Source organism: Aspergillus aculeatinus, assembly GCF_003184765.1.
Source record: "Aspergillus aculeatinus CBS 121060 unplaced genomic scaffold BO66scaffold_6, whole genome shotgun sequence".
NCBI classification, from domain to species: domain Eukaryota; kingdom Fungi; phylum Ascomycota; class Eurotiomycetes; order Eurotiales; family Aspergillaceae; genus Aspergillus; species Aspergillus aculeatinus.
Window position 1 is genome coordinate 622,685 of NW_020291475.1, and position 18,247 is coordinate 640,931.

At 52.9% G+C, this 18,247-nt stretch overlaps 7 protein-coding genes across 7 annotated transcripts; 3 read left to right on the forward strand and 4 right to left on the reverse strand.

Annotated features, from left to right (window-relative positions):
* Positions 1-261: 261 nt before the first annotated feature.
* hapX (bZIP transcription factor HapX) lies at positions 262-2,366 on the reverse strand. Its single transcript, XM_025642548.1, has one exon. It carries the CDS (start codon positions 1,919-1,921, stop codon positions 455-457), a length of 1,467 nt encoding a protein of 488 aa, XP_025507538.1. The 5' UTR covers positions 1,922-2,366; the 3' UTR covers positions 262-454.
* Positions 2,367-3,985: 1,619 nt separating this feature from the next.
* On the reverse strand, positions 3,986-6,151 carry BO66DRAFT_388829 (zinc-dependent alcohol dehydrogenase). The gene is made up of 4 exons (XM_025646650.1): positions 5,405-6,151; positions 5,106-5,333; positions 4,455-5,032; positions 3,986-4,391 (listed from the first exon to the last, which is right to left on the reverse strand). The coding sequence occupies exons 1-4, from the start codon at positions 5,667-5,669 to the stop codon at positions 4,113-4,115; spliced, it is 1,350 nt and encodes a 449-aa protein (XP_025507539.1). The 5' UTR covers positions 5,670-6,151; the 3' UTR covers positions 3,986-4,112.
* Positions 6,152-6,185: 34 nt separating this feature from the next.
* On the forward strand, positions 6,186-8,181 carry BO66DRAFT_342295 (glycoside hydrolase family 71 protein). The gene is made up of 4 exons (XM_025644460.1): positions 6,186-6,567; positions 6,657-6,712; positions 6,770-7,411; positions 7,467-8,181. The coding sequence occupies exons 1-4, from the start codon at positions 6,414-6,416 to the stop codon at positions 8,040-8,042; spliced, it is 1,428 nt and encodes a 475-aa protein (XP_025507540.1). The 5' UTR covers positions 6,186-6,413; the 3' UTR covers positions 8,043-8,181.
* A 257-nt stretch (positions 8,182-8,438) lies between these two features.
* BO66DRAFT_388832 (M18 family aminopeptidase) lies at positions 8,439-10,321 on the forward strand. Its single transcript, XM_025646651.1, has one exon. The coding sequence runs from the start codon at positions 8,571-8,573 to the stop codon at positions 10,116-10,118; it is 1,548 nt and encodes a 515-aa protein (XP_025507541.1). The 5' UTR covers positions 8,439-8,570; the 3' UTR covers positions 10,119-10,321.
* A 525-nt stretch (positions 10,322-10,846) lies between these two features.
* On the reverse strand, positions 10,847-12,360 carry BO66DRAFT_314902 (uncharacterized protein; the record flags this gene model as incomplete). The annotated part of the gene is made up of 5 exons (XM_025643451.1): positions 10,847-11,313; positions 11,410-11,477; positions 11,552-11,925; positions 11,992-12,096; positions 12,157-12,360. 5 exons carry the CDS (start codon positions 12,358-12,360, stop codon positions 10,847-10,849), a joined length of 1,218 nt encoding a protein of 405 aa, XP_025507542.1.
* Positions 12,361-15,525: 3,165 nt separating this feature from the next.
* On the forward strand, positions 15,526-17,447 carry BO66DRAFT_204689 (rRNA-binding endoribonuclease). The gene is made up of 2 exons (XM_025642549.1): positions 15,526-16,641; positions 16,692-17,447. The coding sequence occupies exons 1-2, from the start codon at positions 15,847-15,849 to the stop codon at positions 17,202-17,204; spliced, it is 1,308 nt and encodes a 435-aa protein (XP_025507543.1). The 5' UTR covers positions 15,526-15,846; the 3' UTR covers positions 17,205-17,447.
* BO66DRAFT_342307 (H/ACA ribonucleoprotein complex subunit NOP10) lies at positions 17,396-18,205 on the reverse strand. The gene is made up of 5 exons (XM_025644461.1): positions 18,112-18,205; positions 18,036-18,048; positions 17,852-17,964; positions 17,717-17,769; positions 17,396-17,660 (listed from the first exon to the last, which is right to left on the reverse strand). The coding sequence occupies exons 2-5, from the start codon at positions 18,045-18,047 to the stop codon at positions 17,638-17,640; spliced, it is 201 nt and encodes a 66-aa protein (XP_025507544.1). The 5' UTR covers position 18,048; positions 18,112-18,205; the 3' UTR covers positions 17,396-17,637.
* Positions 18,206-18,247: the final 42 nt, after the last annotated feature.

Here is an 18,247-nt window from a genome sequence, read left to right on the forward strand (position 1 = left end):
TATCCAGGGTTTATGGTTGCAGGTAGATTGACTTTTTGCTTTTGAGATCGGAATTTATTTCCAGTCATGGGGTGTGGAGGGGACTGGAAAGAGGAATGGGAAGGATGAAGAGAGTCGTTCTGTCAGGAAGACCCATAAAAGGAGGGTTGACAACCGGGGGTTAGGAAAAGGAGGTAAAGTGTACCCGTTGGTAAGAGGTGAAGAGTCATGGGGTGAATGAGTTACATTAAAATTGTAGACTGGCGGGGATGACGTAGGAGGTGACAGGGAAGGGAGACACCAGGGGGAGAGATTGGTTAGAAAGGAGGATGGAGGGAGGAGACAGAGGCAAGAGGTTCGGGAGTGTATAGTCTTGTATAATACAAACTCAAACATTCATGAATCGGGTGTTGGGTATCACTGAGAATATAAAGACAAGTGCAGACAAGTGAAGAAAGAAGGGTTCGTCCGCCATCTATTTATCGGCGAAACGTCGATCAAAGTATCGCAAGACGCCCATGACGCTGGCAGCCTCGACTTCGAGGGCCGCTCGGGAGCCGGGCGGAGCTACCTCCTGGGGTTTGGGGAGGGTGTGGAGTTTAGGGAGCCAGGCGGAGATATCGTCACTTGCTCGAGAGAAATTAGGATGCCGGGAGAGGGTGGTAAAGGCATCAGCACAGGAGAGGGTCAAGGAGGGCGTGTTGGAGCGACGCGAACTGGCAGTGGGTTGGGGAGGGTTGCTCCCGCGAGACATGCAGCACCCGCCATCGGCGCCCTTACCGCCGCAGCAACCGGAGGAGGCAGCGCTGGCGGAGCGGGAGGCCGCCAGCGTCTTGCAAAAAAGGGTCCGGCGTGGATCGGACTGACATTGAGCGCATGTTCCCGGCCCATTGGCACACGGATTTGTGGCCTGACTGATTGGGGGTAGCGTGACGTCGGACCGAACGTCGCCTTCCGATGGGGGTGGTGTGAATTGAGATAGGTTCTGAATGGGCGCCAGCCGATTGTTCTCAAATGAATTCCTTCGACGCTCTTCCTCCTGGGCCGCCATCTCGGCGCAAATACAGGGTGTTCCATCCTGGCAGAACCCGCAGGGGTCTACAGCTGGCGATGAGACGGAGGTGCTATGGTCGTCTTGAATAGTATGCGGTGCGGCGAACCGCGTGGTGAAGTCGATCTCCATCTCCTCAGGCTCCGGTTTGATCTCTGGTTCGGGTCGTGTGAGACTAGGACTGCCAGGCCGCTTGCCCAGCGAAGACCGAGTCTCAACTCCCGGAATGGCAAAAGCATCCTCAATACACTGACAGTGGACAGAGGAGCAATCCCCGCAGCCCAACGGAACCTCCTCCCGTGGTTCTTCAACCACGGCGGTAGACCTGCCGGTCGGCAACCCGCGATCACTGGCCGCTCGGTCTTCGGTCGGGTTTCTCGCAGCGATTCGGGTCAGAGGAGCCTTGTCGGAGCTCTTGTCGGTAAGAGTTGTCCGGAACTCTCGCACCAAAGTCTCCTTCGCACTCCGTTCGACAGAGACCTCCTTCTCCAAGGCATGGCATCGGTCGCGCCACCAAGCCATCTCACTTCGACATTGTTCGACATCGCTGGACAGGCTTGCAATCTGGTCCTTGAAGGCAGCGATATGAATCTCGTGCTCATCTTCGATTTTCTTGATCTGATCCTCGAGCTCGTTGACGCGGGCGGCTCGACGTTCGCGGAACGCTCTCTGAGCGGCTCGATTCTGGGCCTTGCGTTTGGTGGGTGGAGTGTCTGTGGCCGGCTTGCGACCAGGTTTGGGGCGAGGAGGAATCACCCATTCCTTGGAGGTGACGGAGCCGGGTGTGCCCGGACCAGGAGACGGTGAGATAGCTGGCTTGGCAGCCAGTGCGGGAGCCAGCGGCGCTGGACCCGGACCAGGGGCTATCGAGAGAGCAGTCGGACTGGCCATGGTAAAGAAAAATCCTCTATTGATTTAGAGGAAGTCTGTAGTATGATCAGTGGACATATCATGGGTGAAGATGAAGATGGAGATGGAGATGGAGATGGGTGGTTCAGGAACTGGTGAGGAGATGTTCGGAGAAGAAAGGAAGAAAGGCGGGCTAACCGGCAGAAGGAAAGGCGGTGATGGTGGTGGTGGTGTCACTGGATCGCTTCGGCCGGAAGAGCGGAAGTGCGCCCCTTCAGCCGGTAAGCGAGACAACGGAATTGCTGGCTGCAAACCAATTGTTTCGAGAGGAAGGGACAGCAATTGACCCTGTATAGATAGATTGATAGCAGAGTGAGTATGGTAGGGAATGAGTGGAAGGAAAAACGAAGCAAGTAGGCTTGAGGTGAGGAGGAGGAGGAGGAGGAGGAGGAGGAGTAGGACGGACAGACACCAAAAGCGACCGAGGAAGAAGGAAAGCTGAGAAGAAATGGAGGAAGGGAAAAGGAAAGAAGGAGGGGGGGAAACAGAGAGGGAAAAATGAATGATCGGATCAGATTAGATTATCGTGCGCTTTCACCGACTTCGGAGTTCCAGTGGCTCCCCCACTCGTTGCCCACCCTCATTCGTCCGTCCCGTGGTAGACTGCGGGTTATCAATCAATAATTCCCTGCCGGTTCGAACTTGGGGTTTAGGGTATGCTCCGGCGCTCCATCCAGCTCGTATGCTGGGCCTAGCATCGAGTTCTTCTCAGTAGGGCTGATGCAGAAACACCCTTGATTTTATCATTGTCCCATCACGATTGGTAGAAGCATCATCTAAGAGCTTATAGACAAGTCATGTCCTTCTACTCAGTCTACCACGAGCAGTTCCATTCTCAAACGGAGAAGCTACTGTGTTCTGTATAGTATGCTTCAGTGAAAAGAAAAAGTCATGACTTCCATGACTCGTTCATCACCCATGGTAAAGAAGAAATTTTGCTCCTCTTCCCAAAACCACCCGTGTGGGTACATGAGTCCTTTTTTTTTTTTTTTTTTTTGTTTTTCTTTCCCCTTGTTTACGATCCTGTTGGTCAATGGATTCTGCTAGAGTTTTATCCGCGATGAGCGCGGACATCCGGTGATGGAGAAAGCGACAATCCCTCTTCCTTGCCAAGCGTTTTAGCATATGGCAAGGGCAAAACCAAATTCCATGCTCGCCATTTGGTGCACGAGGTCTGACACATAAGAACGCTGAACTTCGGCGGAGGATCCGAGCTTGGGCCGGAAACAGTTCGGGCTAGGTTACTCCATTCATAAAGTGCGGATTGATTAGCCGGAGGGGAAATGGGGGCTGGTGAGGATACTGTTAGTAATGAAGCTCGCAAGGTCACCCTTGGAACGTGCAGTGCAAAAGTGCAAAAGTGCAAGAAGTCGAGAGTGAAAACGGCCTCGGCAGGAGTTTTCCCTCCGTCGCCTGATCTTATCTGATCCCACTTTTCCCGTTTCGGGAATCCCAGCGAATCCCCGGTGTGCGAAATGTGTCATAGACTCGTAATGCACCAACCAGAACCGTCAATGATCAGTCTCGAGAACTCCTTCTCTTAACCTGGTTCAGTTTAGCTCAAATGGAGAGGGATGGTTGAGACAACTTGAAAGAGAGGGGAAGAGGGTCGGGAGAAAAATTCTTCTTCTTATCAATCAAAGCCCTTGCATGCGTCTCCAGTCCTCCCCGAGTCCACTTCGACCTCAAATGCCGAAGAACGGAAGGATGAGGGCGAAAACGGGCCGATCTGGCTCGGCTTCCTTTGGGCTTGTCGTCAGAAGTCTCGAGAAACCAGTTCAGCGCGGCCGTGTGCAGGAGGTTGGATACATCTTTATATCCATGTGTAGAATACGTGCACACGTGTTGAGAAAGCCCCCTCCGAAATATTAGGAGCCAGTAACTTACTCTCGTTAGCGGCGTTCAGACGTAGCAAGTCGAGCTCTCAATGCAGTCATGCCTCCCAGCAAGCAAGACTGGTTAGTGACTCACTAAAATCCCCCGATGCTCGCCTCGCTCGACCCTCTCGATTCCCGTCCTTTGTCCGAAAATTCTCCTTTAGGCAGATCGTCGTATGCATGCGGATTAGATTTCATTTGCACATTACAGTATACAGTTTGGAGTCATACACTGTCATCCTTGATACAATAAACATGAAAGCTGTCAATATACGTCCGTGAACCCCCCAAGCATATCACAAATCAACCAGAGCAGGCGCTCCTTCGGCTGGGGGGAATGAATGCTTGGTTGCGACAAACACCTTCTGGATGCCTCCCTCGCGGCTATTGAATAGCTCGTACAGTCTAGACATGTCTTCTAGACGTACTCGATGCGTGACCATGTCCAAGGGGTTGATCTCTCCCTTGCGGATGAGTTCCAGAAGATGCTTCCAGTAGCGGTGCACGGGAGCTTGACCGTTGCCGATCAAGCGGATGCCAGTCTGCATCAGAGCACCAATATTGAAGTGGTTGGTCTAAATTATGGTCCATCAATCAGCAACGCGCCGCTGTCACGTTAGTCGTGTGGCGACACTTACAAAGCCAGTGTAGATCCCGGTAACGCCAACCCGTCCAAATGGCCGGACGGATGTAATCATCTCGTTCAACATCTCCGAGGTATCAGTCTCCAATCCCAGGAGAACCTCGAAGTAGTGCGCCCATCCCTTTGCGAACTCTCCCGATGCACATTCCAACGCCACATCCGGTCCACCGGGGACCACCTTCTTCAACTGGGAGGTTATGGATTCACCACGCGGCAGCTTAGTGAAATCGATCGTTTCCACCTTGGGCAACTTACTCTTGACAAAGTCCAAGCGCCACGCTGCGTCGCCACCGTCAATGAGGATCACTCGACTGGCGCCCTGCATAAAACTGAAGCTGGCCACCATTTGACCAATCGGCCCTGCACCCCAAATGGCAACCACATCGCCCTTGTCGACTCCGGTGTCAACCACACAGTGATACGATGTGGCAAGGACGTCGGAGAGATACAAACCCTTCTCATCAGGGACATCATCGGGAAGTGCCAGCAGGTTCTGATCGCCATATGGCACACGGACATATTCAGCTTGGCCTCCAGCGAAGCCACCCGTGAAATGGCTGTAGCCGAACATACCTGTCCAAGAGTCTGGTTAACAAGCTGCCCTTTAAAGCGCTGAGAAATCGATGTCCTTGTCTGGAAGACTTGCCTGCAGTGCGCTTCCCATACATGGCATTAGTGATGGTGTTTTCGTTGGTCCGTTCACAGGCCGAAGTCAGCTCTTTCTTGCAGTTCGTGCATTGGCCGCAGGCGATAGGGAAAGATGCCACCACCCTATCTCCGACCTTGACATTCTTTGCTCCGGGTCCGACGCTGTCCACAACGCCGCAGAATTCGTGTCCCAGCACGTCACCTTTTTCGAGTTGAGGAACAACACCTATGATGCACCGAGTCAGAACTACCTTGCAGTCTGATTGCTTGGCATAGCAAGTTCGGACTGTAGTATACCATGATAAAGGTGGAGATCGCTTCCACAGATCGTGCTACCGGTGATCTTCACAATCACGTCCCCTTCATCGATAACTCTTGGCTTGGGCATTTCCACCACCTCAACGGTGTTTTTGCCCTGCCAGATGGTGGCTTTGATCTTCTCTCCGGTCTCTTCCCCACTCTCTCCCTTGGCATAATTGCTCACATCCGTGGTGACGGTGGCATTGTCACTGTGTCCGACCAGCTTCTCGACCAAATTAGCAGCCTGGGTTGTTGCTGCCATTGTTGTGGATCAATGATATGTAGTCAGTAAATTCGAGTAGTACAGAGAATCATGAAATCATCTCATGGTACGACTTCCTGGAGGGTTTGATAGATAATATATCAATGGTCAAGTCAAGTTCGCCGCCTGCGGCTGACATCACAGTGAGGTCGTTTGTTTCATTCTCGTATGAACCCGGTTCCATGGAATTAATTCCAATGAGTATAGTATGCTATCTCTCTCATCTGGCTCTTAGTGGTTAGACTTGCAGCTTTGAACAGCTATAGGTAGTGAGGGTTCTGCAACCACTGCCAGGGCATTTGAATACGAATCCCCATCATCGGTTCAGCTGTTGGAAAAGGAACTGCCATGACGTCATTTATCACCAGCTTCCCCCGCACAACTTGACTCGGTTCCATCAAGGAACGATATTGATGACAAATCTTGCATTGTCCCAATCCAATGCAGTTGCACAAAATACCTAAACTTAAGTTGATCGTTGCTGGTAGAGATTATTATTGAAGCATACATACATCGACACACAACAACACAATGGAAAGGCGGTTGTTCTCACCCTTAGGCAACAGGCTTTGCCCCCCACTATTGAAAAACAGCCTCGGATCAACTTCCCCCGACTCTTGGCTTTCATAAAAACAAAAACACAGTATCTGCTGTCTATCTAGATTCATGAAGTTGGAACTGTACACGTGAGTCGGGTGTTGGCTTCACTCTTGAGGAGATACATCAAACACTACCACCGCCACCATGGGACGATTCGGGAATTTCCTGGATCGCGTTCACCAGCATGTCAAAGAGAAGTATGGATCCCCACCTGCTTCTCCTCAACCTTACAGCCCGCCTTCGAACCAGCCAGATGGTCCCTGGCCGACACCAGAGACGGCTCCTGTTTTCCCTCCAGGTTGGTTTATCGAATTCCTGCGGGTGGACGGCCTCTCGCTTGCGGAAATGCCGTCTTGCTGATTAGTGACTCAAATCCTTTGCTACTAGGAGCAAGCCCTGCGGTCGCCAGAGCTGGACCACAGACAGTGTTTGCGCATTTTATCGTAAGGGAAATCATTGTGGATAATGACTAGTACAGTGCTCAGCTAACTGCACTCTAGGTGGGATGCGCGGCTGCCATGACCCCCGAGCAATGGGAGTCGGATATCATCGAGGCCCAAAGGTGCCATATTGATGGCTTCGCGCTCAACATCGCCCCCCAGGATAGTTACACCGAGCGTGTCCTGGAAAATGCGTACAGCGCGGCGGAAAGAGTCGGGAATTTTACCCTATTCCTCTCCTTCGACTATGGTTCGGGGGGCCCATGGCCGGTGGACCGTGTCATTCACTACATCAACACCTTCGCACACCGCAGCCCCCAGTATTTCTATGAAGGAAGGCCCTTGGTTTCTACCTTCATCGGCGTCTCAAGCGCCGGAGACTGGGTCGACATCAAGCGCGCCACGAATTGTTTCTTCGTACCTAGCTGGCCCGACTGCGGCCCTGCCGCCATCGCCAACTACCTCGACATTGTGGATGGTGCTTTCAGTTGGGACGCATGGCCCGTAGGCGCTGAACAGAAGAACACCGCCAACGATGAACACTGGATGCAGTCCTTGGCTGGTCGACCGTACATGATGCCCGTTTCACCTTGGTTCTACACGAACTTGCCCCAATGGGACAAGAATTGGCTGTGGCGCGGCGATGATCTCTGGCACTATCGGTGGGAGCAGGTGATGAGATTGCAGCCGGCTTGGGTTCAGGTATGGGGCTTTTTCCAACCCCTCATTCTTCGACAACTAACCTCGTTGATCACAGATTATTAGCTGGAACGACTACGGCGAAGCACACTATATCGGACCCATCCACGAGGCCGGGGTACCTGATGGAGCCGGTCACTATTGTTTTGGACACCCTCACGACGCATGGCGGGCACTTTTGCCCCATTACATTGACGCTTACCGGAACGGCGGCGTGGTGGATCCCAACCAGCCCCGACCTCACTTGTCCTTTGCAGATAAGATTGTGTACTGGTATCGCACGAACCCCAGTCATGCTGGCAGTACCAATGGGACGACCGGCAATAACCCGGGGGTGGGCCAAGAGGCATTGCACCCGGGCGAGGTATCACAGGATCGGGTGTTTGTCAGCGTGATTGTGGGGAGCCCGAGCGAAATTCATATCCAGATTGGGGATGGAACGCTCAATATCGTACAAGTCTTGGGGGCGGGCGTTCATCACTGCTCGGTTCCATTCGATGGAGAAACAGGACCCGTGCAGATCATGATTGTGCGCGACGAGCAGGTGATGGCATCGGCAACTGGACCGGCCATTACAGAGGAATGTCAGGATGGCAATGTGAACTGGAATTGTTATGTAGGTTCAAGCGACTAGATGGGGTTGATAACTATGGCGACATCATGGATCGGATCGCTTATCGTGAGGGCCGTTTCCGGATAAGGATAGCTGATTAGAGCGGATGATGACTGTAAACTGATGGTAGATTACAGAATGATAGATGGACAATATCCATGATGCCTAGAGCTGTACTCTGTAGTCGCATTGAGTCGCATTGAGAAGCTGACTGGAATAGAGGAATAGAGAAGGTGACGGAAGATACAAGGATGGGATGCAAGAGGAGGAGAGAAGGGACAGCCGAGGGGCGATCACATCTCCAACTGACTTCCCCAGCTGACTGACTGACTGATCCACCGGAGCTCCGCCTTTCGCTCCGTGTCTCCAAGCCTCTCCTCACGCTCCTCACGCTCCTCACGCTCCTCAACTCTCCACCTACCCTCAACTCTCTTCCCCTCCCCCCCCATCTTCAATTATTCTTTCTCTATCCTCTCCTTCCAACATCTCTACCTATTCTCTACGTCTCAAGTCACGCTTTCAAACCGTATCCACCCTCTTCACTGCACAATGGCCAAGAAGAGCTTCATTGAGCTTCGAGAAGCCGCCCTGGCTCATCGTCCAGCCTCCCAGACCGGCCCGCTCCCCGACCATGTCTATCCCACGCAAGCAACCACGGTATCACCTCCTTCCACCGCCTCCTTCGATCCGAGTGCGTACTCCCAGCCGTATTGTGATTTTATGACCGCCAACCCGACCATCTTCCACGCCGTCGACGCCTTCACCGCCCAGCTCGAAAGCAAAGGGTACAAGCGCCTGCATGAGCGCGAATCCTGGACGAACAAGCTCGTGCGTGGTGGGAAATACTACTGCACGCGGAACTCCAGCGCCTTCATCTCCTTCTCAGTCGGCAAGGAGTACAAGAGCGGCAATGGCGTGGCGATCGTGGCCGGACACATCGACGCCCTCACCGCCAAATTGAAGCCGGTGTCGAAGCTGCCCACGAAGGCCGGGTTCGTGCAGCTCGGCGTGGCGCCCTACGCCGGGGCCCTGAATGAGACCTGGTGGGATCGGGACCTCTCGATCGGCGGGCGAGTGCTCGTGCGTGACCCCAGCAGCGGGAAGATCGAGTCCAAGCTGGTCAAGCTCGACTGGCCCATTGCGCGCGTCCCCACCCTGGCGCCGCACTTCGGCGCCCCCAGCCAGGGTCCCTTCAACAAGGAGACGCAGATGGTGCCCATCATCGGCGTCGACAACTCGGACCTCTTCTCCACGTCCGCCAACACCCCGTCCGCCTTCCAGCCCGGCAGCTTCGCCGCGACGCAGCCCGAGAAACTCGTCCGGGTCATCTCGCGCGAGCTCCAGATCCACGACCCCAACACGATTGTCTCGTGGGAACTGGAGCTCTACGACAGCCAGCCGGCCCAGCTGGGGGGCCTGGAGAAGGACCTGATCTTCGCGGGCCGCATCGACGACAAGCTCTGCTGCTACGCGGCGCAGGAGGCGCTCCTGGCCTCGCCGGACTCCACCTCGCCGGCCTCGATCAAGATGGTCGGCATGTTCGACGACGAGGAGATCGGCAGTCTGCTGCGCCAGGGCGCGCGCTCCAACTTCATGTCCAGCATCCTCGAGCGCATCACCGAGGCCTTTGCCGACCCGGCCGCCGCCGCATACGGCCCCAACCTCCTCTCGCAGACCGTCGCCAACAGCTTCCTCGTCTCCTCGGACGTCATCCACGCTGTCAACCCCAACTTCCTCAACGTCTACCTGGAGAACCACGCCCCGCGCCTCAACGTCGGCGTCGCCGTCTCCGCCGACTCCAACGGCCACATGACCACCGACAGCGTCAGCCACGGCTTCATGAAGCGCATCGCCGACAAGTGCGGCGCCACCCTCCAGGTCTTCCAGATCCGCAACGACTCCCGCAGCGGCGGCACCATCGGCCCCATGACCAGTGCCCGCATCGGCATGCGCGCCATCGACATGGGCATCCCCCAGCTCAGCATGCACAGCATCCGTGCCACCACCGGTAGTCTGGATCCCGGTCTGGGTGTCAAGCTCTTCAAGGGTTTCTTCGATCACTTCGAGGAGGTGGATGCGGAGTTTGCGGCCTTCTAGAGCATAGCACCCGAAGTCTGAAAGAATGTTCGGGTCGGGGATGTACTAGGTAGGTCTGGATCGGGGTAGTAGAATCTGGTATATGTTTTGTCTAGACTATATATTTCAGCTAGAGAGGGGCGAGAAGATGTAGCAGGGTCGCATTGCATACAAGCCTATGATATGAAGGCTAGAAATTTACTCCATACTCTCTACACTTTCATGCGGTTGTGAATAGAGTGATACAGACCAGACCCCTCCCACGGTTGGGATACGATACGTGATCCTGATATATTCTCAAATTCTCTGCGGGCGCGCAATAGGTTCTCATGTGAACCCAGTGATTTGGTCACACGAGTTTTAATTCACCATAGATTATATTTTACTCCCCATTCGACTAAAATTATTCATATCCATTCCATCACTGCCTCAATCATGCCAAAGACATATCAAGTAAAAGGTATATATGAAAAAAAGATAAGACAAAAAAAATAAAGCAAAACGTGCTACTTCGCAAAAAGTAAGTGAACGAGACCACAGCCGTAGCTAAAAGAAGGTCAATGGAGTCTGTGGTGACAGAGAATCGACAAAGAGAGAAGTGGGTATAGCGTTTCCTGGATATATATACTGAAGTGAAACAAAAAAAACCGACCGTTGCTCTTCACCCGCCCCGGAGGAGCTGTCCCTTGATTTTGTACCGTCACGATTAGCGATAGCATCAACACAACTCCCACAATCCAATTGGTTGGTTATCCGAGAAGAATCCCGGCTCCGCGGGGCGGCGACGAGGAGGACGAACTGTCTCCTCGCTGCTCTTCGCGGGCCAACGCTTCCTTCAAGTCCCCCGCGCCTCCTCCTCCTCCTCCTCCGGCGGGGTGATGGGTCTCGCGGACCATGAGCTTGCCCTGGCCGTTGACGTCGTTGCCGGGCACCAAGGTGAGGTAGCGGTCGGCGTCGCCGGCGCAGTGGGCGTACTCGAGGTCGTCGAGGTGGGTGGTGATGGTCGTGGTGACGGTGGCGCCGGTGCCGTTCCAGTAGGTGGGCGCCTGGGCGCCGGACAGGGGCGACGTGCCGTAGGCTTGACGGCCGCCGCTGAGGGTCGAGAGGAGATGCGGCAGGATGCGCGAGACCAGCGGGCGGAGCGTCGGGAGGCAGGCGCAGATGATTCCGGTGTTGCATTCGATGGCAGACCAGGAGGCGGCGCCGACGTTGTCGTCTGTTGTTTTCACGGTCTTCGATTAGGCCTGGTTGATTTTTTTTTTTTTTTTTTTTTTTTTTGCGGGGGAAGGGGAACAAGGGGGATCTGACTTACAGGTGGGATCAGAGGAGTCGGCGATCTTCTTGAGGGCAACTAGGCGGCAGATGCTGGTGACACACACACTGAAGAGATTGTGGTTGTTAGCGTGCTCAGCTCAAAGGATACGGCAAGGGGTCTCCGGTGACAGCTGACTCACAATCCGCCTATTGCGAAGATTGAAATCAGCGCAATCTTCTGTTTTTTCGGTAGCTCCAGTGCCATCAGCGCTGGGATCGGGATGATGAGGATGACTAGGTCGGTGGTGATATGCATCGATGCATTGGAGAACCACAGACCCTCCGAGCTCAGACAGAACCCCGGGATCGATGGGTCCCAGAACTTGGCCACGGGGACGCAATTGAGGAAAGCACTCAGAACAGCCCAGGTCCCGTACGTAGCCAACACGGCAATCATGAGCCAGCAGATGCGTCGCATCCGTCTGGTTGGAAAGACACGGAAGTACTGCATCAGAATCGAGGCCTTGGCGCAAAGCAAGGCGGCGTTGTAGAAGGGGATGGTAAGCCAGAAGGCCTAGGATTCATAATGCCGAAGAGTTAGTGCCACTAATTAATTGCTTAGGGAGCATGTTGCACATACCTTCATTTGCTTCTCGAGAATGAGAGGCGGGATGTCTACTTGACGCATTCCCATCCCATTTAGAGCCTCCACAGTGAACAACGCCATGAAGACAAATGATAAGACCTGAACAAGCGTCAGTCAAGTGTACTGAAATATGGGCAACGACTCCAACAGGGTCAGTACCAAGGCGATCAAGATCATCCAATCGTTGGGTTCCATGCGATTCATCAAGGTTTTTCGAGTATAAATGCGAGCGCTGACAAAGAGGGTTGCCAGCGTGGTGAAAACAACACTGACAGACAGCGCTTGAGCTCCTCGAGAGGACAAGTACGATCCATTTGCTGCATCCTCAGAGCGGCTGACATGAAAGAGGTAGGATTCCGTCATTGTTGCGTGCAGGACTGCCGTGTCTTCCCACGATCGACGATGGATGGCCCAATGGTATAACGGCCTCCGTGATGCTAGTCGGGGAGGTTCATACATATAAACCCTGGGGTCTAGGTGACCCCGATTAGCGACCGAGCAGTGTGTGGCATCTCACAAAGAGGGGGATTACTCACAGGGGAAGGAGGAGAGGGTAGATTTATAAACAGTTGTGGTCCTGCAGACCCCATTAACGGTCTGAAGGTCGAGATGCAACACAGACCAACGCCATCATACCCGTGTAGATCTTCGCTCTTGTCTCAATCCTTCTCCGGATCTGCGGGCAGACGCTAAGACATCATGGGAGTCGCAGAGAAGGAGAAGGCAGAAAAAGCAAGCAAGGGAGAGGGCAATCAAGCAAATGATGGAGAACAGCCACACTAGACTTTTAGTTCGATAGATAGTTGTCGGTGGAGAGGCCCTTGATTTCCCATCAGCTCTCCTTTGGTGTTGGAAGCGGAATATTTGTTTGCCTTTCTGTGTGATATCGACCATTTTGGCTGCAACGCAGACTGCACTTAGGGCCGACGCACAGCAGAGGACCAAGCGACCAGTTCCAGCCTTCTGGTGTCACTAATGATGACAGTATCCACAGTCTATGGATGCCAAATCCCCCGAGCCAGTCAAGTAAGACGAAAAGTGGAGCTGCGCGATAGATCGACGAGTTATTCCAAGACTCTTCGCCTCCCTTTGGTTGGGCGCAGATGAGGATTGGACTATGCATATGGTTTGATGTTTGCATATCTCATACGTACACAACGTATGGAACACAGTACTTTTCTTCGCCCCCGACAGTACAGTACCTGTGCCCCCAAGTCTGAAGAGGGATCTTTGATACAATGCGTACCCTCAGTGTACCCAAGAAATCTAGAGGGATGGCAGATGCAGGCAGATCGTGGGTCCTGGATGGGTGTTTTACTCTCTTGACACTGGAGCGGAGCTGTCAATCCCCTTTCCCCCCGGCGCAGAGCCTAGGAGGGCTGCAGCAGGGATTATCTCCGGTCACCTTCTCAATGTCCAACACTTTCCCCTGGGGTTGGCATCTCCATCTCTCCATCCTAGCAAGGGCACTTCTAGCTTCTGTCGCACAAAGCAGGGACTAGACACTCGCTCAACATGAGTGACAGAGAGCAAGGGATACGAGTGACCCGCGAGACTTCAGTTGGAGGGAAGAGAGGGGAAAGTGGAGCAATCCCATAATCCCAGTCTCCATAAGACTGTCTGAGGTACTCCGTACGTATTGTGAAATACTTTGACACTCCCTTTCTTGGTCGTGGCGATCTGTCATTTACCTCTTCTCTGGGTCTGCACGGAGATGAGCCACATGAAATAACGGACCTGCAGGGGAGGGGGGTGGAGAGGGGGAGAATTGGGGAACAAAGTACCGAGCAATGGGTCTTCGTGTAGCCGTGCAGTACGGAGTACAGTGCGACCCGTGAGTTGACATGAAAAACAATGCAGGTCGAGAAATTGCGGTTGCTTGATTAATTGCATCGATTAATTGTGGTCATTGGCTTGAAACGCCGAAGGTAAATAAAGAAGTGATAGATCACATCCGCTAATGCGCCTAAGCCTTCGAACAGGAAAAGAACCAACCAGCGCCAATACTACCAGTCGCTATTAGATGATTTTGGTTGACTCACTCCTTTTGTCGCATTGTTGGGCTTCAAAACTTGTTGATTGTTGGAGAGACAGGCCAACTGGCCACAATGATGCTTGTTTAAGGGAAACAAGCATGTTGTTTGGCATATGCAGTGACTATCACAGCCGTGACTGCAGCCATAGTCTCACTTCAGGCCGCATCAATTGGCTGATCGGTGCCTCCTTCTCCTGGATTGGCCAGAGAGATGATCCTAGCCGACACAGAACGCCACGTCTGTCGGTATTGAAAGATTCAAACTCTGTCCGTCGATAGTATAATTCAATGGAATATCAAGGCTCCTGGGTAGGCGATACGATGAGCTCTAAGCGCATCCAAGTGCTCAATAGGCAATGGCGACGCCTAGGGTTTCGGCTGGCTCCCAGTTTCGACAACTACACCAAATAACTACTCCTTCCATGGGCAGGGCTCATATCTACTTTGAACTTCGATGATTCATGTCCAAATCGACGAGAAGCAGCGCTAGGCAGTGTATCGCCATGAGGTGAGACCGTGCCGGGGGATGTGCCAATGTCGCGCCCTGGGTTTGGAAGGAATCGGCATGAACCAGGCATGCTGAGGTGAAACCAAGGCCGACACGTGAAGGCTCTATCGCCATGTGATAAGGTCGTGCTGGTCGACTTTTCGCGAGATCGCAATCAAGCCCAGCCCAGCAGTCCAGCCTCTCGCAATGAGGACCAGAAGATTCGCTCTGGCGGCATCAGCACCTTGTGTTGCATGAGGCTATATGGCTCCAAACCAATTGTGCATTGCCTCAGGCTGCATAGAAACCGAGACTATATGGAAGGCTTGCATGATGTCTCTAGTTCCTCAGTAGCCCCGACCAGATACCAATATCTTCGTACCTGTCAGCGCATCAGCTGCAATGCTGTCAGTCACCCTGCAGTTTATCATGGAAGCCTGCATTAGCGCATCATGCCAAACAAAAGACAGTCATGGCTCCGTCCCTGGAACTCCGTCTCCGTTCTTCCAGCTCGCCACTCACTGTAACATCCATCTGCACTTTGATCCACAGCATGGCCACACCACGGTCGCAGGAAAGGTACTTTTGTGTCAAGCGCGCCGTGCGGACTTGCTCGGTTCGAGTCATGCCGACTGCTTTGACTTCGAACATTTTGGGATACGAGACAGACAGGCCCTTGCTTAGTCGGAGAACTCCGTGCGAAAGCGAGCTATGTATGCAATCGTCGTGATTCTGGAGAACCTCGTGTGGTTCTTGCTTTGAGGCAGATGCGCTCTTCTTATTTTATGTAGAAAAAGTATGCGAGTAAGTTTTCTTCCTTTGCAACAAAGATGCCATGCGATATTTTCTGGAGCTGTCTTAAATGACAAGTCGAGGGATTGGTTGAGTTGACCTGTCATTGCCATGTGATTTGGAATCGAAGCAGCTGCGTAACCGGGAATGGGGGAGACATCAATGGCGTTGATATGATGCGTCAAGGATCCACTGAGATGATCAACTTTAGACCTGATGATACGGTTTCGAGTCTAAATAAGTAAGATGTATACCTTAGTCGGCGGGTTTCGAGAAGTAGACTGGAAGATGTGGTAGAATACCGTAGAGAAAGAAGGAGTGGTTACAGTAGGGGAAAAAGACGCTAAGATAAGGATAAGCCACGCACAGACCAAGCGGGAAAATCCCATCGCATTCATTTTCCATCTCCGACATCAACAACTTTTTTTCCCCTCAATTTAGCAGCCAGGTGAAGCCTCCACACTTGTCACCCGGACCATCGGCGACTCTCATCCTTGGATATAATTTTAGGTTCTCGACTCTAGCGACCGTAATCATGGCGGACTCAATTGCCCCTGCCACCACAACGCCCAAGCCCGTCCACACGATCGTGCTCGATGCCGGCCCAATCCTCAAGAATACCCCGCCGCTCTCAACCCTGCTCGCCCAAAGCGAAGAACTCCTCATCACTCCCTCCGTTGTGAGCGAAATTCGAGATCCTGCCGCTCGTCAGCGTGTTGAGACCCTTTATCTCCCTTTCCTGAAGCAACGTACCCCGAGCCCTAAGAGTGTCGCTGTGATCAGCGAGTTCGCCCGCAAGACTGGTGACCGGGCCGTGCTCAGTCGAACCGATCTTGAAGTTATCGCTCTTGCCTACGAGATCGAGTGTGAGCGAAACGGTGGCGATTGGAGACTTCGCAGCGTACCCGGTCAAAAGCAGGTGAACGGCAAGCCGCCCGCTCCTGTTGTTGTTGCGCAGGAGAACAAATCTGAGCAGGAGGCCGACAAGCCTGCCGAAGAGAAAGTTGAGGAGGCCGTCGAGGCCAAGAATACCGAGGTTGAAGCAGAGCGTACGGATGTCGACGCTGTCGCCGAGGAATTGAAGGACGCAAAGCTGGAGGACCAGCATGATGCCGAGAAGCAACCTGAACCAGAAGTTGTAATCTCAGAAAATGCTGAACTCCCGGCAGAGGACGAGGAGGAAGGTTCCGACGAGAACGACGACGATGATCATGGCTGGATTACGCCCTCGAACTTGAAGAAGCGGCAGGCCCGCGACGAAGCCAGTTCTGTGTCGGCGGCTCCTGAGCCTAAGGTCATGCAAGTCGCTACCATGACTACTGATTTCGCTGTACGTTCTTCGCCTAAGACAGCAGACTCATATACTGATCACATATGTAGTGCCAAAACGTTCTTCTCCAGATGAACCTGAACCTCCTCTCGACCACCACTCTGCAGCGCATCCGACACCTGAAGTCCTTCGTCAAGCGCTGTCACGCATGCTTTTCCACCACCAAGGACATGAACAAGCAATTCTGCCCGCGCTGTGGCAAGGATACGCTCACCCGGGTGTCTTGCACGACGAACTCAAGTGGGCAGTTCACGATGCATCTCAAGAAGAACATGCAGTGGAATAACCGAGGAAACGTCTACAGCGTCCCCAAGCCCGTCCATGGCAGCTCAAACGGCAAGTGGAAGGGCGGCGGTGGAAAGGGTGGCTGGGGTACGGAGCTCATCTTCGCAGAGGATCAAAAGGAGTTCAGTCGCGCCACTGCGGAGCAGACCCGCAGAATGCGAAAAGAGCATGACCTCATGGACGAGGATTACCTCCCCAACATTTTGAGTGGTGAGCGTAAACAACATGGTCGTGTGCGCGTCGGAGCTGGTAGGAACGTGAACTCGAGGAAGCGGTAATGGCCCATTTGGGGTTTCGTTGATTTCTTTCTTCCTTCTTGCATTGATCGGAACTGGCGTCTGGCAAAAAAGTTTGATGATCCTCTGGCTTCTTTCAAGGGTCTGGATGACTACGGGATTATAATGGTGATTGACTTCAATGACTTGGATAGACATACTACATTTAACATGCACTACGCAATGGAGATAGATGGAACAAGTGCCTTTCCATTAGTAGATGGTAGATTAGGACCGAGCTAAATCACCAATAAATGGGTAGCAAACATGATATCACTTTTCCCACCTGTGAAATAATCGGGCACCGCACAAACTGGAAAGATAGAAAAAAGGGTTTCATCATCCATTCAAAGACCATTGATAACACCATTCGCCAATAAATGATTCAAAAGCACTGTGTGTATATCAAGCGACTACTGCCTCATCGTCTCGCTTATTACAACTGAGCAGCCTCCTTCTCTGTAGGGTGGAGTTAGTTGTGATCAAGGCATGTGCGGTCTCGGGAGAGCTCGTACCAGGCTGCTGGGTGAGAAGCAGACCGTATCTCTTCTTGAGGGTAACACGATGTCTGTACGGAGAGACACGATGTCAGCACTTGTTGAATGTGGTGAAGATGAACGATCATCTTGGGTTCTGTTATCCGAACGCACCTGGAGTACTTGTCATCGGGAGAGAATCTGGCAGGGTGGGCCGACTTGGTGGTGCGGCCATCGAGGACCTTCTTCAAGGTGTAGATCCGCTTGCCATCCTCGCTGAGAGTGTACTATTTCACCAGTCAATTTCCCTGCTAGACAGAAATCCTTGTGGTGCACATGACGAGTTGTGCGGACATACCATAAGATGCATCCTAGAGTCGAGCGGTTAGCACCAACATTTGCATTTGAATAATCTCATTCCAAAAACAACTTACTTGAATGAGTGTTCGAAAACGGTTGTCGATTTATAAACAAAGGCAGAAACGAATGTCGTCGCGGGGTTAACGTTCAATTGCAAGAACAATCTTCAACAGCTCCTAGTCCGCAGGAAATTTTTGGCGCCGCAGAAAA

Coding starts and splice junctions, on each gene's coding strand:
- hapX (XM_025642548.1), bottom strand. CDS start 1,921: ATGGCCAGTCCGACTGCTCTCTCGATAGCCCCTGGTCCGGGTCCAGCG.
- BO66DRAFT_204689 (XM_025642549.1), top strand. CDS start 15,847: ATGGCGGACTCAATTGCCCCTGCCACCACAACGCCCAAGCCCGTCCAC. Junction 16,642..16,691: donor CCATGACTACTGATTTCGCT/GTACGTTCTTCG, acceptor TCACATATGTAG/TGCCAAAACGTTCTTCTCCA.
- BO66DRAFT_342307 (XM_025644461.1), bottom strand. Junction 17,770..17,851: donor CCCGATGACAAGTACTCCAG/GTGCGTTCGGAT, acceptor CTCTCCGTACAG/ACATCGTGTTACCCTCAAGA. Junction 17,661..17,716: donor GCTTCTCACCCAGCAGCCTG/GTACGAGCTCTC, acceptor TCCACCCTACAG/AGAAGGAGGCTGCTCAGTTG.
- BO66DRAFT_342295 (XM_025644460.1), top strand. CDS start 6,414: ATGGGACGATTCGGGAATTTCCTGGATCGCGTTCACCAGCATGTCAAA. Junction 6,568..6,656: donor GGCTCCTGTTTTCCCTCCAG/GTTGGTTTATCG, acceptor CTTTGCTACTAG/GAGCAAGCCCTGCGGTCGCC. Junction 7,412..7,466: donor TGCAGCCGGCTTGGGTTCAG/GTATGGGGCTTT, acceptor CGTTGATCACAG/ATTATTAGCTGGAACGACTA.
- BO66DRAFT_388829 (XM_025646650.1), bottom strand. CDS start 5,669: ATGGCAGCAACAACCCAGGCTGCTAATTTGGTCGAGAAGCTGGTCGGA. Junction 5,334..5,404: donor CGATCTCCACCTTTATCATG/GTATACTACAGT, acceptor GGTGCATCATAG/GTGTTGTTCCTCAACTCGAA. Junction 4,392..4,454: donor CCGGGATCTACACTGGCTTT/GTAAGTGTCGCC, acceptor ACCATAATTTAG/ACCAACCACTTCAATATTGG.
- BO66DRAFT_388832 (XM_025646651.1), top strand. CDS start 8,571: ATGGCCAAGAAGAGCTTCATTGAGCTTCGAGAAGCCGCCCTGGCTCAT.